This window comes from Chrysemys picta, chromosome 8 (assembly GCF_011386835.1).
Source record: "Chrysemys picta bellii isolate R12L10 chromosome 8, ASM1138683v2, whole genome shotgun sequence".
Lineage (NCBI taxonomy): Eukaryota > Metazoa > Chordata > Testudines > Emydidae > Chrysemys > Chrysemys picta.
The window spans coordinates 95,346,880-95,364,966 of NC_088798.1; the positions used below are offsets into that span (position 1 = coordinate 95,346,880).

The 18,087-nt window shown below is 44.2% G+C and overlaps 1 protein-coding gene across 1 annotated transcript in view; it reads right to left on the reverse strand.

Annotated features, from left to right (window-relative positions):
- HSPA4 (heat shock protein family A (Hsp70) member 4) overlaps window positions 1-502 on the reverse strand; it is a 35,446-nt gene extending 34,944 nt beyond the window's left edge. Inside the window, exon 1 of the mRNA XM_005302841.5 lies at window positions 4-502. Coding sequence (XP_005302898.1) covers window positions 4-110 — 107 coding nt within the window. The 5' untranslated portion in view covers window positions 111-502. The remainder of the gene's footprint in view (window positions 1-3) is intronic.
- Window positions 503-18,087: the final 17,585 nt, after the last annotated feature.

Below are 18,087 nucleotides of genomic sequence, written 5' to 3' on the forward strand. Positions count from 1 at the left end.
CACGGGGTGCTGCGGTCGCTGTACTCGTTGGCGACGGTCTCGATGCCTCCCGCCCGGGCCACGGCTACATAGCAGCTCTGGAAGCCCAGATCGATGCCCACCACCGACATGCTGCGGCCGGAGATGGGCTGAGGGGGGATCCGGGAGACGAGCCGAGGGTGCCGGGCAAAGACCGAACGGCTGAGGAGCACGGGAAGGGTGGCTGAAGCGTCTGGCTCGGTCCCGTCCGGCGCCTGTGCCTCACTAGTGCGGACGCAGCCGACTCAGCCCGTTTAAATGAGCAGCGGCTCCTGCAGCCTCCACTCGGGGGAGGGGGAGAGATCTCGAAAGATCCCGTCCTGTCGGAGGAGGAGGGGAGCGTGGAGGTGGAGGGAAAGCCTCTCGCGAGATTCCCTCGGGGCGCTCGCTCTCTTTCCCCGCCCCCACCGTCAGGATACGGGGGCGAGACCGACCGTTGGGATGTCCTGAGCGGCTCTACGCCAAACAGCTAGTACGCATGCTCAGAGAATATCTCCCCCCTCCCCCGCATAAGGGAGGGGCAGCTGACTCATCTCCTTCTACACGGCTCCTCCCCCTTTCTTCACTTCCTCAGGCACTGTGCCTTGCCCTCAGCGGGCTGACAGCCTCCCCACCTGCAACGTCACCTTCCTGCTCTGCCCTGCCCCCGGGGGCCTGGTTCCTTCACAGAGCCCTGGCCTCACTCTGGGGGCTAGAGTTGGGCAATATCCAATTGTCCCACCCTGGGCTGGGTTCATGCACGAATGCTCCAGCCAGGGCCCAACATTGCCCCACACACCACTGCCTTGAAATACAGTACCTCAGAGAGACAGTGACGCACACCGCCTCAGAGTCTGTTCTTACACCGGTGCAAAACCACAGTCACTCCCATTGCCTATACAGATTTGAATGTAGTTAATCTGGATTAGCCGGAATCCAGAGGATGAGTTGGATCAAAGGCAACATTATAGACAGAGACATCTGTCAGAGACAGACAAGATGGGGGAGGTAATATCTTTTTTTGGACCAACTTCTGTTGGTGGAAGAGACAAGCTTTTGAACTACACAGAGCTCTTCTTTGGGTTTGGGAAAGGTACTCAGAAGTGCCACAGCTAAATACAAGGTGGAACAGATAACTGCTTATGCTGAACTAACACAACTTGTATTGGCTTGTTAACACCTCTGCAGTCATAGGAGGGTTAGCGGGTTATAGGTTGCTATAATAAACCATAAATCCAGTGTCTTTATTAAAACCATGATTTTTTAGGCCAGGTCTACATTAAACACTCACTTCGGAATACTGTAATTACATTGCTCAGGGGTGTGAGCAACATAGTTATACAGTACAGACTTTAATCCCCTCCTCCCCGTGTAGACTGCTTCTCGTGGAGGTGGAGTTATTAAACCAACAGGAGAGTTCTCTCCTATCATCTTAGAGCATCTTCACCTGAAGTGCTACAGCGGCACAGCTGCCTCAGTACAGCTGTGCTGATGCAAGATTGTAGTGTAGTGTAGACCTGCCCTGTCTAGCAAAGTTATGAATTTAAGCTCCCAGGCTCATCTTTTGAAAGTGTTGTGTAGGTTTCCTTTGAGTACAAGGACTGAGGTGTCAAATATGGAGTGATCGTTTTATTAAAAGTATTTGCCCATGGGTGATACAGTGTTGTTGTCTTTTATCATTTTTCTGTTAATTTTTTTGAGAGAAAAGTGATTGTCTGGCTTCATCCACATAATTATTAGGTCATTTAGTGCACTGGAAGAGATATGCCACATGTCATAATAGACATATATAGGACCCCTGGATCTTGAAAGATGTGTTGTTTATCATAGCATTGGAGATATGTCTGCAGGTTTTGTATGTGTTGTTATGGCAGTGTCGGGTGACATTTTGAGTTGGTGGGTCCTGGTCTGCTTCTGATGAAAAACTTGGTGAGGCTGGAAGGTTGTTTAAAAGCCAGAAGAGGGAGTTTGGGAAAGATTTCTTTCAGGATGTCGTTCTCATCAAGTATGGGTTGTAATTGTTTGATGATACCTTGTCTGTGACCCCGTGTGAGGTTTTCTTGGGGTATTTGGGTGGCTGTTCCATTATGTGATCTTCTTCTCTGGTGGAGTGTACTGATTGGTTTTAAATGTGTTAGGGCGTATATCCAAGACTTTCACCTCAGTATATTCTGTGTTATCTGAAGGCCTTGCTATAAATAACAGATTTCTTGGTGTTTTTGGGATGGATACTGGATCTGTGAAGGTAAGTGTGGTGATCCATGGGTTTCTTTGTATATAGCTGTCTATAGGGTTCCATTGTTGAAGCTGATCATGATGTCCTGAAAGTAGATGCTTCCATGGGAGTGTTTTAGAGAGAGTTTGATGGATGGGTGGAAGGGTGAAATCTCTGAGGGAGTTTAGGTCATCTGTCCAGAGGGTGAAAATATCATCAGTGTATCGCAGGTATATCATTAGTTTTGTGGTGCATGTGTCCAAAAATTCTTTGTCAAGGTATCCCCATGAAGAGGTTGGCATATTGGGGAGCCATCCTACTATCCTGATTGTTCCCATGGTTTGGACAAAGTGTTGGTGAATGTGAAATGTTATGGGTGAGGATGAAATGCATATGAGTTTGGTGATGTTTGGGGTGGATATGTGAGTGTTGTCCATTGTCTTGTAGATATTTGAGACAGACAGTGATGCTGTCCTTGCGAGGGAAGTTGGTGTATAGGGAGGTGACATCAATTGTGGCAAGGATGGTATTCTGAAGGAGGTTGTCAATATTGCGGAATTTCTGGAAGAAGTTAGATGTGTCCTGGTGGAAGGTGGCCATTTGTGTGGTCAGTGATTTGAGGATAGTTTCTATGAGTCCTGATATTCCTTCAGTAACAATGCCATGGCCAGATATGATGGGTCTGCTTGGGTTCCCTTGTTTGTGTATCTTGAGAAGTGTGTAGACAGTTCAGTTCAAATATACTCTATTGGATTGACAAATTCAACAAGCATTGCCAAAATATGAGCAGACAGAAACCTTGGGTTTCTGTCGCATCAAGCATCTGCTTAGAATAAACTATATTCTGTAAAAGCAGAACTGCCAATCCCAAGTGCTCAAAAATCATGAGCCATGTCCACCCCAAATCATGTGGTTAAAAAAACAGTGAATTTTGGGTTCTGTTTATTTGCCTTCTGGTTTTTGAACCCCTAGAATGCACATTTTCTAGTTTTTCTCTGCAACCATTGTGGTTAGAAATGTATTTATATTTTCATTATAAGAAAATTGTTTTTCCCATGTAATCCCATGTCTCCAGAAGCTAGGGCTTTAAGAATAACACTAAATATTGTGAGACTTGTGATTAAATTGTGAGAGTTAGCAACACTGAAAGCCCTTATATTATAGACCCATCACCTGCATTCTTTTGGTTTTATGAAGGACCATACTCAGAATGTTATCACAAGTATAAAGCAATACTGCCGTCCTCAAGCATACAAATATCATAAAATTGGCATAAAACCATGATTTTATAAATAATAAATGTTGGGGGGATGCGCATTCTGTTGTTTAAACAGAATTTTTAATTCTTTCATTGCAACCATAAAGGCATAAAAGTACTTGTTTTTGTTAAATGAAATCTACAGGTCTCATGTAATCAGCTGTCTCCAGGATCATGGACTTTAAGAAAAACACCAGATACCATGAGACATGATAAAATTGCAGGTGTTGGCAATATTCAAAGATTATTCAAGGCAGGACCGTTGCATTTTCAACGTAAAGAGCTCTTGTCTGCTGAGATACCATCATTTTTTGGCTCACCACTATCGTATACCTGAGAAGAAAAAAGATTTTAACAGCTCACCTCATCAGCAGGTCTTCCCTAACATGTCCAAATCTCTGTTGAGTCTTCCCTCATTTTTCCTACTGTAACACCCTAAGGCCCGTTGGACTTGATGGAACTCCCTGAAGAGTCTGTCTGTTGTCTATTGATGTTCTGTTGAAATCTCAGTGGAATATTGATGGTATAAGCAGGTTAACAATGGAGGTGCATTTGTCCTGACATGCCTGGCAAGTTTATACAGCAACTAAGGAGTTAATTATAAATGTTTTCCTATATCCCCTCTGCAATATAAAACAGTTTTGAGATCAACGGATGAAAAGCGCTATTTAGATAAGTTGTATTTATTATTAAGTAAACATTCTGCCATGCTGGGGGTGCCCAGCTAAGACATAACGGCCCCAACAGTTAAAACATAGTTGGAGCTTGCTGTGCAGACTGGTCCATACCATGTTTTGCTTATGTTTCTGACTAGTCAAGCAAAAATTCAAGACTGTGTCACATTTTGAGAACGTGATTAAAACACAGCTTAGCCCCATTTATGCTGCAAAGACAAACTATGTCTTAATTGTGTTTGGAGAATGACTGTGATATAACCAGAAGCTTCAGTGTCAGATGGATTCCAACAGTCATTAGATAAATATATAATTGAGGTCTTGGTAGAACAGGAGAGTGGACAAGCTGCTCCCTGGTACCACAGGAGGGCAGACTGGCTGCTTTCTGTCAGTGGGATAGGATTGCAGGCTGGCGGCTTGCCACAGGGGCAGGAGGCTGACTGGGCTGTTCTCTGGTGAGTCAAGACAGGGAGCAAACAATCTGCTCTCCAATAGAGCAGGCTACTCCCCTGGTCGGATAGGATTGCTAACGGGATGCTCCCTGGTGAGAGTGGAGAGTGGACTGGCTGCTCCACTGGGACAAGTGAGAGGAAAGACTACTCCCCACTAAAATAGAAAAGTAAGAGAAAGAAAGACACCGACTGGGGAGAGAGAAGGATAGAAATTATGCAGGCTCTCAGTTTACCCATCTGTAACATAGACATGATAATAATACTTACCTAACTCACAAAAGTGTCATAAAGCTTCATTAATGTTTGGGAAGTGGTTTTTAATTCTGAGATAAAACATACAAATTCAATGTATCATAACCACAATGTTTCCTTTTCTCTACCTCTGCGTTCACTTCTCCGCTTTCCTGCTCAAGGTTACAATGATAGGTCTAACACATGGCAGAGAAATTCACAATATTTAAAGCAGGAAGGGCTCTTACCCCAAAGACTGTTGAGTAGTCATTGCTCTGGATGTTTGTAATTCCTTATAACAAGTTCAGTGACACCCCTTTGGCAGCTATAGGTGGGCTGCAAATTGCATCCTAGTGGTAATGAAAAAAAAAAACTAATGAAATGTTTAAGCTTTCATGTCGTTGGGTGTACAGTGCAACATCAAAGAACAAAGCTGCTCCTTTGACTCTGTGAGTAGTGTATAGTACCACACATCAGCAGTCACATAAAGTTAAAATACCATATTTCCTTTTTTATGCACTTTCATTTTGAGAATGAGATCCCCTGCAAGGAGATGGGTTGGAGTACATCACCAGACTCACGTCACGGGGGTGTTAATACTAGTGTACTTGAGGCTATGACAACCTCCCAACACCTGTCTGTAGCATGTGACTTGCTCACCCTCTGCTGTGACAGCAGTATGTTGGGATTCAGCCAGGAACCGAATAGAGAAACAGATACTGCATATGTGGGAAAATAACTCACAAACCCAAAAGAGAATGTTCTGAACAATACAGTGTATAAAACCAATGAAAAAAACAATCCAAAACCAACTAACCTATGGCAGTCTGGCCTGGCAGACTCTAGGTCGCTCTGAGATAAAATCCTGACCCAACTGAAGTTAATGGCAAAACTCCCATTGACTTCAATGCAGCCAGGATTTCATCCTTGAAATAAATACTGTAAAGAGTGTTGTTAAGGAGCCAGAGCAGGAAACAGAATTTGTTCTAATGAATAGAGTTAGCATTTATTGCTAGACGAAATTAAAACAAGTACTTACACAGTACAGAGGTAAGAAAAAGAAAATAGTGTTCAAAAATCATGAATCAGGTTCCAAAAATTCATGAGATTGGCTTAAAAACTCACTAGATTTTCAAACAATACATTTTGGATACTTTTTTATTTGACTTTTGGGTTTGAGCCTGGGTCACTTTTTCAATATTTCCTCTGTAACTAGGACTTCTAAACCTCCGCCAATTCAAGGCCAAAAGCAAATCCCAGCAAAGTGAAATAACGGACCTACTGTATGCCAATGACTCAGTATTTGTTGCCCTTTCCAAGAATGATCTGCAACATCTTCTGAATTCCTTTGCCCATGCTGTATCCCTTTTTGGCCTCTGTATTCAAGTAAAGAAAACAGAAATCCTGTACCAACAATCTCCTGGCAGAAACCCATCACTTTCATCACCACCAGAAATAAAATTGAATGACTGCCAATTAAACAATGTCAAATCCTTCTGCTAACTAGGTAGCACAGTTATCGATGACATCAGCATTGACAAAAAACTTTCAGCGCGCTTAAAGTCAGCTGTCTCAGGTTTCAGTCGTCTACAAAAAAGACTATGGACAAGACAGGGAGTTGAGTATCCACAAAATGCCAATTTTACAGAGCTGTTGTGCTTCCTTGTCTTCCATACTCATTAGAGACCTGCCCCCTTTATCGTCACCATATCAAAAAACTTAACTGTCTGCAACAACGCCACCTACGCAGCATAATGGGAATCAAATGGTCTGACAAAATCACCAACAGTGAAGTATTACGGCTGGCAGCCATGCTAGGCACGGAAGCCATGCTAGCACGGAGGCAAATGACCTGGGTCAGCCATGTTATATGTATGGATAACAATCGACAGCCTAAGATAGTTCTACACAGTGAATTTGAAAAAGGCTGTAGGAAGGTTGGTTGCCCCAAACTCCACTACCAGGATTGCATCAAGTGGCACATACTGTCTGCTGGGCTGGACTTAATGGCCTAGGTGGACAGGCAAGCGTGGTACTCTGCTATGAAGGAAGCAGAATGAGCAACAGAATATCGTTGTGCCATGTTGGCCGACAGTAGGAGGAAATGTAGACACCAACTTGCCTTGGCACGTCTCCTGAACCCTACATGTGGAAACTGATTTTGAATCATAGTCATACTTGAATACAAGCGATAGTCATTAAAAAAAAAAGGAGCGCTAGAAATTTATTTTTTTAATAAATTAAAGATGAGAGTCTCATGTAATCCCATAACACCAGGATTTCAGACTTTAAGAAAATCACCAAATATTACAAACCACAAAAGGGTCATCTTGAAATAACATTTGTTCACAGATCTGGGAGTTGTAAGAAACCTGCCCTCATTTTTCAATTGTTTTAGTCTCCTTCCTTCCTTCCTTCATTTATTTTTCATTTTTTGTTTTTGTTACTCTCTTTTAATAAAATGAAGTGATTAAACCTCTCTACAGTGGAAATAGATCTTAATTGTCTTTGCTTACTATTTTGTTGTCCACAACACATCTTCTGGATTCACTAATTTGCATATGTACATATTTTCTAAATACTCCCTTATCTGTTCTTTATCAATACCGGTAGTTGTCTTTACAATGTCTTCATTACTTCCTAACTGACAAACTCTGTTATTAACTGTCCTTTCTACTGACAGATTTAAAAAGAGCAATTTAAGAGCCATTCATGATTTTACTTCCCCTCTTCATTTATTATTGGACCTACTTTCTCTCTAGTATTTTTCCCCCAGATATACTTGCTAAAATTCATCCTATTTTCTCTAACACCTTTGGCTGTATTAATTCACTCTTTTTCCAGGTCTCCATTCCAGCCAAGCGGAGTGTGGTGAAGAAGTGGGAGCATGGGAAAAAATAGCTTTGGCATATTCTGGCTTGCCCAACTGCGGGCATAATTTAGAGCAGCGGTTCTCAAACTTTTGTACTGGTGACCCCTTTCACACAGCAAGCCTCTGAGTGCGACCTTCCCCCCGTATAAATTAAAAACACTTTTTTATATTTAACACTATTATAAATGCTGGAGGCAAAGTGGGGTTTGGGGTGGGGGCAGACAGCTCACAACCCCCCAAGTAATAACCTCGCGACCCCCTCAGGGGTCCCAACCCCCAGTTTGAGAACCCCTGATTTAGAGCAACCTCTAACATCTGATCAGTTTGTAACAGATCCTTATGGGCTCCTGATTCTTTTTGTTTAATTACAAACACCATCAGCACACCTATATTGTTCTGAAATAATGTATATTTAGAACCTATTTTGTTAACCCACCTTCAGACTGTATATATCCACCTACCTGGATATACCCCACTTTGGTGTTTGAAGCTGTTTTTCAAACACCAGCCTGGAAGACAGTATATGTAGCATGGCCCAACTGAGCACTCCAAAGACACAGCAAGGGCCAGGGTTGTGGAGCTGGCTGTACAGGCTTTTGGAACGACGCTGCCGCAGAACTGAACCCTCTGTGCGGCGATAGGAGAGGGCAGTCAGAGAAGCACCTCCACCACTTTTATGTTGCGAGCCCACCACCATCAGTCCTCCAAACCACAAAAAAGCTGAAAATTCATCCCAGGCTGCAAATCTCACAGTACTTTTTAAGGATTATCGGATATGATGGGTTGTAGAATTTTTGTTTGTTTGGCCATTTTGTGGGGTGCAGACCACAAGCAGTTGTGAATCACTGACAAAAATAGCACTGAGAACAAAGGCTTTAAACATTTGACTCATGGGTTATATCTGGCCCGCATGATGTACTTATGTGGCCAACATGGCATATTCAGAATCTGCTGTACCTAATATTTTATTTTAAAAAAAGAGATAAAGACAGGGTTCCAATCTCAGTTATCCCAGTGTTATTCTGTTATAAAACCGTTGACTTCGATAGAGCTGCTATGAAGCTATGCTACTGTGGGAATTGTGGGAAGGAACTGGAGGATTAATGCCTATTGATTGTTGTGTCCTGGTGCTAATCTGCATTTACAGCAAAGAGAGCTTGAGTGAGCAGCATTCAAGGGAAGCTCACTTGAGGTGTGCCCTATACATACTGACAGGGCCATCTGCCTTGAGTGATTCCAACAGCAACATGTAATTAGGGTGACCAGACGTCCCGATTTTGTCGGGACTGTCCCGATATTTGCTCGTTTGTCCCGCGTCCCGACCAATGTTTGGTCGGGACGCGGGACAAACAAGCAATTTTTGCCCTCCGCTCTGGCTCGCGCCCCCTCCCTCGCCCCAACTCCGCCCCCTCCTTCCCCCATTGGATAGCTCCCCAAATCCTCGGCCTGGCCCCACCCCCTCAACTGCCCCATTGGATCCCTCCCCAAATCCCCGCCCCCTACCGAAGCACGCCGCATTCCTCCTCCCTCCCAGGCAAGCGCTGGAGGGAGGAGGCCCGGGGACAGCGGGATGAGTCCGGCCTGGCCCAATCGCAGGCAGGAGGGCGGGGGGTACCTGCAGGGGGGCAGCCCCGGGTCCAGCCTGGGGAACCGGCTCCCTACGCGCCCATGGGTGGGGGGGCAGCAGCTGTCCGCGTGGGGACTCTGGTTCCTCGGGGCTTCACCTCCGCCACGTGTGCCCCGGCCCCGGAGGGGTGTAGTTGGCGCTGGGTGCCAGGCAGATGCCTCTGCCTGACACGCGGCGAGGGAGAGGCGGAGTAGCAGCTGGAAGGGCCGGTCGGGCTGCACTCCCGGGCCCGCGGGGAGCTGAAGCCTGCCAGGGAAGGGGCTGCCACACGCTGGCGCGCCCGCGGCCAGCCCAGGACGGTCTCCGCGCAGGGACTTGGCGGGGGTGCTCCCCCTGTCCGTGCCCATCTCCGCGGCATCGGGCTCCGGGCAGGGGTTGTTGCATCCCGGGACCCGGGGGCCGCTGTTTACCGGCACCAGCCTAGGCGCTTTCCGCTTGTTCGTGCTTTTTTTTTTTTTTTTTTTTCTCCCTACCGGCTTTTTTATTTTTTGGCTCCGCCCCCTTCCCCCCCCCCGCCCCCCCCCCCCGCGCGTCCCGATATTTCGCCTCTCTGATCTGGTCACCCTACATGTAATTGAGGGGAGTGTTGTGTCTGGAGAGGAGGCGAGTTCACAGGAACAATTGAGCCATAACTCTATAGTCAAATTACTAATGAAGACAAGCCCACTGAGATCAGAATCTGGCCTGAAGTTTCTAGCCCTCATGGTTGCAAAAATAACTGTTAAAATGTTAACTGAAAATAAACCAGTACTGTGATATCTGCCTAAGTCTGTAAACAGCTGGAAATAATTTCTCTGAGAAGTATGAACTTCCCTGCCTACCATTATTCATGGGGAGATCTAAAGTTCCCTTCCCAACTCTAAATGTAAGCATTAATTTCTTCACTGCTTATCTTAACAATGAAAAGGGAAAGGGGTTGGGAGTGAAGTCCTTGGATGGGGGGCGAGGGAGCAAACCGGTTTCTTCTGGGAACAAATACAGAAAGAAAGAGAAGAGACAGTGAAGGTATGTCTACACTTTGAGCTGGGGGTGTGATTCCCAGCTCAAAGACACATAGCTGCACTAGCTATGATCAAGTGTAACTAAAACCAAAGTGTAGCTGCAGTGGTGAGAGGGGATAGCTGCCCTGAGTGCATGCCTGTCAAAGGTGCTAGATACATATTCGTGGCAGTTAGCCCCGCCCATCATTTGCGCTGTCACAGCTACATATTATTTTTAGTGTGCTACCTTGATCAGAACTAGCATGGATATGTCTCCTCAAGCTGGGAATCTCACACCCAACTCAAAGTGCAGACAGACCCAAAAACAGACGAGGGAGAGAAAAAGGAGGATGGGGAAGAAACATAGGGTAAGGATAATGAGTGACCTAAAGGAGAGCAGATTTGCCCATTGAGTGATAATGCAATAATGATAAGATATTGATTAAATTATAATAATAACTAAAAGTTTACTTATTATACAAAGGCACTGTTCTATCCTTGATCTCTGTTCAAATCTTCCATTAACCTCAGTGAGAGTTCTGCTATGGATTAAGGGATGTACTCAAGTATCAGAGGGTAGCCGTGTTAGTCTGAATCTGTAAAAAGCAACAGAGGGTCCTGTGGCACCTTTGAGACTAACAGAAGTACTGGGAGCATAAGCATCCCAGTACTTGCATCTGAAGAAGTGAGGTTCTTACCCACGAAAGCTTATGCTCCCAGTACTTCTGTTAGTCTCAAAGGTGCCACAGGACCCTCTGTTGCTTTTTACAGATTCAGACTAACACGGCTACCCCTCTGATACTTGACACCATGCAAGGCACTGCATTTAGCCGTATGGAATGGAAATCTATCAACCTCATGAAGAAACTTGCACAAATACAGACAGATATCATCTTCCTTTCCAAATGCAAACAGATGGACATCATACCAAATGGACTGAAGGTGAAAAATCCATTGCTATCTACATACTGCACAGACCACAGTGAGAGATTATGCCATACATTATCAAAGAAACCGAGGAACCACCTGATCAGCATCCTATACAGCAAACAGAAAAACATCAAGAAAGAGCTCTCCAACCAGGAGACTTTCATAAACAACCAACCCTCCACACAAATGGACTTTACTAAAATAAGACAGGAGATCTACATTACACACTTCACCTCTCTACAAAGGAAAAAGGACCGTAAGCTGTCTAAAATCCTTCCTGCCACATGGGGCCACAACAGGGGTACCCCTAACTCACCCAGCAATATCGTCAATTTATCCAGCTACACACTCAACCCAGCAGAAGAGTCTGTCCTATCTCGGGGACTCTCCTTTTGCCCCAGCACCCCCACGAACATGATACAGTTCTGTGGTGATCTGGAAGCCTACTTTCGCCGCCTCCGACTCAAAGAATACTTTCATGATAACACTGAACAGCGCACTGATACACAGATACCCTCCCACCAACAACACAGGAAGAAGAACTCCACATGGACTCCTCCTGAGGGTCGAAATGACAGTCTGGACCTATACATAGAATGCTTCCGCCGACGTGCACAGGCAGAAATTGTGGAAAAACAACATCGCTTGCCTCATAACCTAAGTCGTGCAGAACGCAATGCCATCCACAGCCTCAGAAACCACCCTGACATTATCATCAAAGAGGCTGATAAAGGAGGTGCTGTTGTCATCATGAACAGGTCTGACTACCAGAAGGAGGCTGCCAGACAACTCTCCAATACCAAATTCTACAGGCCGCTTTCCTCAGATCCCACTGAGGAATACACTAAGAAACTGCACCATCTACTCAGGACACTCCCTACACTAACACAGGAACAAATCAACATACCCTTAGAGCCCCGACTGGGGTTATTCTATCTACTACCTAAGATCCACAAACCTGGAAATCCTGGACGCCCCATCATCTCGGGCATTGGCACTCTCACTGAAGGACTGTCTGGATATGTGGACTCCCTACTCAGACCCTACGCCACCAGCACTCCCAGCTATCTCCGTGACACCATAGATTTCCTGAGAAAACTACAATGCATTGGTGACCTCCCAGAAAACACCATCCTAGCCACCATGGATGTAGAGGCTCTCTACACAAACATCCCACATACAGATGGAATACAAGCTGTCAGGAACAGTATCCCTGATGATGACACAGCACAACTTATTGCTGAGCTCTGTGACTTTATCCTCACGCACAATTATTTCAAATTTGGTGACAATATATACCTCCAGACCAGTGGCACCGCTATGGGCACCCGCATGGCCCCACAATATGCCAACATTTTTATGGCTGACCTGGAACAACGCTTCCTCAGCTCTCGTCCACTCATGCCCCTTCTCTACCTACGCTATATTGATGACATCTTCATCATCTGGACCCATGGGAAGGAGACCCTGGAAGAATTCCACCATGCTTTCAACAGCTTCCACCCCACCATCAACCTCAGCCTGGACCAATCTACACGGGAGGTCCACTTCCTGGACACCAACATACAAATAAGCGATGGCCACATTAACACCACCCTATACCGAAAACCCACCGACCGCTACGCCTACCTTCATGCCTCCAGCTTCCACCCCGGTCACACCACACGATCCATCGTCTACAGCCAAGCACTGAGATACAATCGCATCTGCTCCAACCCCTCAGACAGAGACCAACACCTACAAGATCTTCACCAAGCATTCTCAAAACTACGATACCCACACAAGGAAATAAAGAAACAAATCAACAGAGCCAGACGTGTACCCAGAAGCCTCCTGCTACAAGACAGGCCCAGAAGAGAAACCAACAGAACTCCACTGGCCATCACCTACAGTCCTCAGCTTAAACCTCTCCAACGCATCATCAGTGATCTACAACCCATCCTGGACAATGATCCCTCACTTTCACAGACCTTGGGAGGCAGGCCAGTCCTCGCCCACAGACAACCTGCCAACCTTAAGCATATTCTCACCAGCAACCACACACCGCACCATAACAACTCTAACTCAGGAACCAACCCATGCAACAAACCTCGATGCCAACTCTGCCCACATATCTACACCAGCAACACCATCACTGGACCTAACCAGATCAGCTACAACATCACCGGCTCATTCACCTGCACGTCCACCAATGTTATATATGCCATCATATGCCAGCAATGCCCCTCTGCTATGTACATTGGCCAAACTGGACAGTCACTACGCAAGAGGATAAATGGACACAAGTCAGATATCAGGAATGGCAATATACAAAAACCTGTAGGAGAACACTTCAACCTCCCTGGCCACACAATAGCAGATGTAAAGGTAGCCATCTTACAGCAAAAAAACTTCAGGACCAGACTCCAAAGAGAAACTGCTGAGCTCCAGTTCATTTGCAAATTTTACACCATCAGATCAGGATTAAACAAAGACTGTGAATGGCTATCCAACTACAGAAACAGTTTCTCCTCCCTTGGTGTTCACACCTCAACTGCTAGCAGAGCACCTCACCCTCCCTGATTGAACTAACCTCGTTATCTCCACACTGATATATACCTGCCTCTGGAGATTTCCATTACTTGCATCTGAAGAAGTGAGGTTCTTACCCACGAAAGCTTATGCTCCCAGTACTTCTGTTAGTCTCAAAGGTGCCACAGGACCCTCTGTTGGGATGTACTCAGTTCTACATTTTTACCTTGAGCCACAGATTGTAATTAAAAATGTAATTTGGTCCTCTCTGCAGAATGAGTTTAACACCTCTGACCTAGGGTATTTAGATGTCCAATAGGAGGTTGGCTTGACCTACTTTTCCAGCAAGACAATCTATTTTGTGCCTGGCCTGAGGTAGGACAGTCAATGCCCTACTTATTGACATTGCTGCCCTACTTTTCCTAGCTAGAGAAAGTAAGGCAGTTCTTAGACCCATTTCAAAGGCAGGAAATCCCCACCATCACAAATCTCTGCAGATGTCCAGGATGCATGCTGAGCATGTGCAGATTTTTTCTTCCATCAAATCTCAAATTTCACACCACTATGTCATACCCTTTTGGTCTGTCTAAAAATCACTTATGGGCTACAGATGTTTCTAACTACTTTTTTCAAAGTGCTTGGCTTCCAACTGAAGTCATGTGCATTTGGAAATCCCCCATAGATGAAACTCTTAATTATTAGCTTTTATTAGTAATTTATTACTGGGCCAACTCCTGGATTGTCCAGAGTACCTGAAGCTCCCATTGACATGAGTGGATTTGCCCTATTAATTATTAGTAATATTTATTAATTATAGATTCTATATCACAATAGATGTACCTAGCTCTGGATTCTTGGAGAGCTGTGCAGAACAGGCAGTATTCTCTGCCACAAAGTGTTTACTGTTATGGGTACAAGCTGAAATAGTACTGGACAAGATAGGACTGTACAGTACAAAAGCAGAGTGGTACAGGGGCATTTTTAGATGGCCTGCCTCAACAGCAAGTGACTTGAGTTTTTGAAGGAGGAGAGTGAGAGTACTTTGCATATGTTAAATGAAAGGCTGTTTCAGGCATAGTAGAAGAAGACAAGATGTAAAGATTGAGTGACTTAACCATTCTTATTTTTTGGCTCTGGAATTCTGATAACCCTTGTCTTGACTCAGCAATCCGTCTCTGTCCAGCAGAGCACTTAAACACATGTTTAAATTCAGGTATGTGTTTACAAATAGGATGCACACACATGCTTAAAGTTAAGAATGTGTGACCTCTTATAGGAGCAGTATCGCTAAGTTCCCTTGGAAATCATCTCCATTAATGTGTTTCCATAAGTTTATACTCCTTGTCAAATGATAGAGTATGAGACAAATTCAGCGCAAGTGTAGGCAAGGATAACTCCATTGGGATTGTGTGTGTTTAAGTCAGGCATTAATTTATCCTGTGTTGGATGATTTGTCATTACAAGTATCTAGCTTCAGAAAGCAGAAAAAAAGAGATTCATGTGGCTCCAGGAGGAATTTTGTCTACAAAGGCTTCCCATGGTGAATTTTGCTGCAACATGGCTGAGCAAGAGTTTGGCATAATTCAAGTCTCTTTTCATGGGGGGTTGGGGTCTCCTTGAAGATTTCCAAGTCTTGTATCCACTGTATGTTCAACATTCGTTGGCATTTTAGGGTTGGGTTCAATATAAATTCCATCCATTTTATCTATCACGGAAACCAATAGCAAACTCTGTAATCCTGAAAAAAAATGAAATTTAGTGGGGGTTATGTAGGCTGCCGTGGTGCAAAAGGCTGAGTTTATATTGAATCTGGCCCTTAGCCTGCAACACCAGTAAACACAGACACACAGAATGAAACAGCGTTTCTCTGCTTTCTCCGCCTGGAATAAAACAGAAAGCATTTGGTGATTTATTCTCATTTTGATATACATGGCATTGCAGTGAATTCCTAAGCAGTGAGATGTGAACATGATGTAAGTTTAAAATTTTGCTTTGTGCAATCTGTGCAATACAACTTTGTTAAAGTAGCATCTTCCACACAAACTGAATCTGTGAACATTTTACTGAATTAAATATAGATCTGCTCCCATTGAAATCATTGGCAAATTTCCCATTACCTTCAATGGGATCATGAGCAAGCCAATAATTTACAGAGCCACCAACATTAATAAATAAGAGAGCCACACAGGCAAGAAAAAAAGACATGTTGTCAGATGAGACTTGAAGATAGATGGAGAGTCAATGAGTAAGGGAGATTAATTAAAGTTGTACTCCAGATGGCAAGGGTCAAGTCCATAAATGTGTCTAAAACCACTTTAATCCCAAAACTCTGGATACATTATTTGTATTAGAGTAGCATCTACAGTCCCCAACCAGGATTGTGGCTCCTTTGTGCTAGGCATTGTACAAACACAAAGGATTGTGTAGGCTAAGATAAAAGGTCTGTTTTTTAATTGCTAGCTAAAATATTTTACAATTCTAGTGTAGTCAGGGCAAGCTGCATTTTAACACATTAGCACAGAACAGGGAAGCAGCTCTCCTAAGGTCACACAATAGGTCAGGAGCAGAGTCAAGAGTAGAACACAGGTCTCCTAACGCCTAGCGCAGTACCCTACACACTACACCATGATTTTTTACAGTGTATCTAATTATGTACAACATATCTCTGCCAATATACAGTAAATAATGAGGGCTTATCCTATAGTATTTTGCTCAGGAATACGTGAAGTATGATGTAGATACAGATGTCTGGCACCATAGTATATGCGTCTTATGTTGGAATTCATATTGGGTCAAATTCTGAAATCCTGCATTTTCCTATTTAAGTTGTTTCATTGACATCTAATTTTGTCATTGTGAAGGCAGTCTGAAAGACTAAGAACTGTTTTTTTCCCCCATTTCTAATTGCTTATTTAACATTATTGACCCTTCCAATCAATATTTCCATTTCAGAAACACAACTTCATTTTCATGGCATTTACCTGTGCAGCAGGAGAAGTGCAATTTCTTTATAGACTTCATGCATAAATACGCAACAGTTTAGATACATCTGAATGAAGTTAAATCAATGTGACCATGGATTTCAAATATACATAGAGAGAATCTTTGTGACAGATGTGGAGCATCTCTGTAATTATTTATGAACACTATATGTTGACCTGCTTATTGGGATATTTACCGGATTGTAAGGAAAACCAGGCATGAAGGACCCAATGGCTTAAGGTAAGACACTTCCCACCAAACACTTGAGGGTGGTCATGGGAAAATGAGAGAGCCATTGGCTTCAATGGGTCTTAGACTAGACCCTCTGCGGAGCCTACCAAACTGGTTTTTGACAAGCAAGATGAAAAGCCCAGGAACCAAGATGACAAAGAAACTCTGGATGAATAGAAAGTTGCTCTCTACCTTTCCAAGGTAGTTGTTGCTGGGTAGCTACTCAGACTGACATGTTTGTGGAAATGAAGCCTGCCTGGCCCATCATAAATGGATGGTATGGCTTTAGGTAAGATAGACATGCATGTAGACTCTTTGTTGTTTTAAAATCCTTTTCTCTAATTGCTTTATTCCTACTGTTAAGATTAAACAATTATTTGGTTTAGAAAGCTACGTGGTCACTGTATTCACCACTGGTCACAGGCTCCCAAAGGGAAGAGAACGGCAAATGCCAAACCCAGTAGGACCTTCTGGTTAAGCGTGGTGAATACACAGGGTACAGTAGTCCAAAACCTTGTCTAAGTGTGGGGGAACTGAGTGATTCTACCCCAGGAGAGATTAAGTCACAATGCTTGACAGCTGTAGGGGTGCACTCAGAAAGGGGTTCAGAGGTGCAACTATCCCTGCTACTCTGATAATCTTCTTTACTTCAGCATACAAAAGTACAGCACATGTATTATCATGGGCTTTACCCCTGTTCATCAGCACCCAGTGAACACAAACAGAGTCTGCTTCATCATAGTCTGCTCATGCCCATGGGTTTGTATCAATGTAGCCAAATTTTATTACTTCTCATTTCCAAATTTGGACCTAATCCTTCATTCCATGAACATTCAAATTCCCAAGGACTCCTATTGGCGTTTTGAGTGTGCAAGAAATACAAGCCTAGTTGCCTTAAGAAAAGGCATCAGACAAAATTAATTGGAACCGATAGATGTACTGTTGCTGATGTTTATCAGTGCCACTTTCAATTCAAATCCAATTCAAATCTAATGTCACAGCAAAATCTTGGCAGCTGAGGCCAGGGCCTCCCATACTGTATGCTGAGTAGAGGGAAATTAATTCAATTCCCCTAAATGGGTTCGTTGTTGGTGCAGAGTCACTACCATCACCTACTGCTCCTGTGC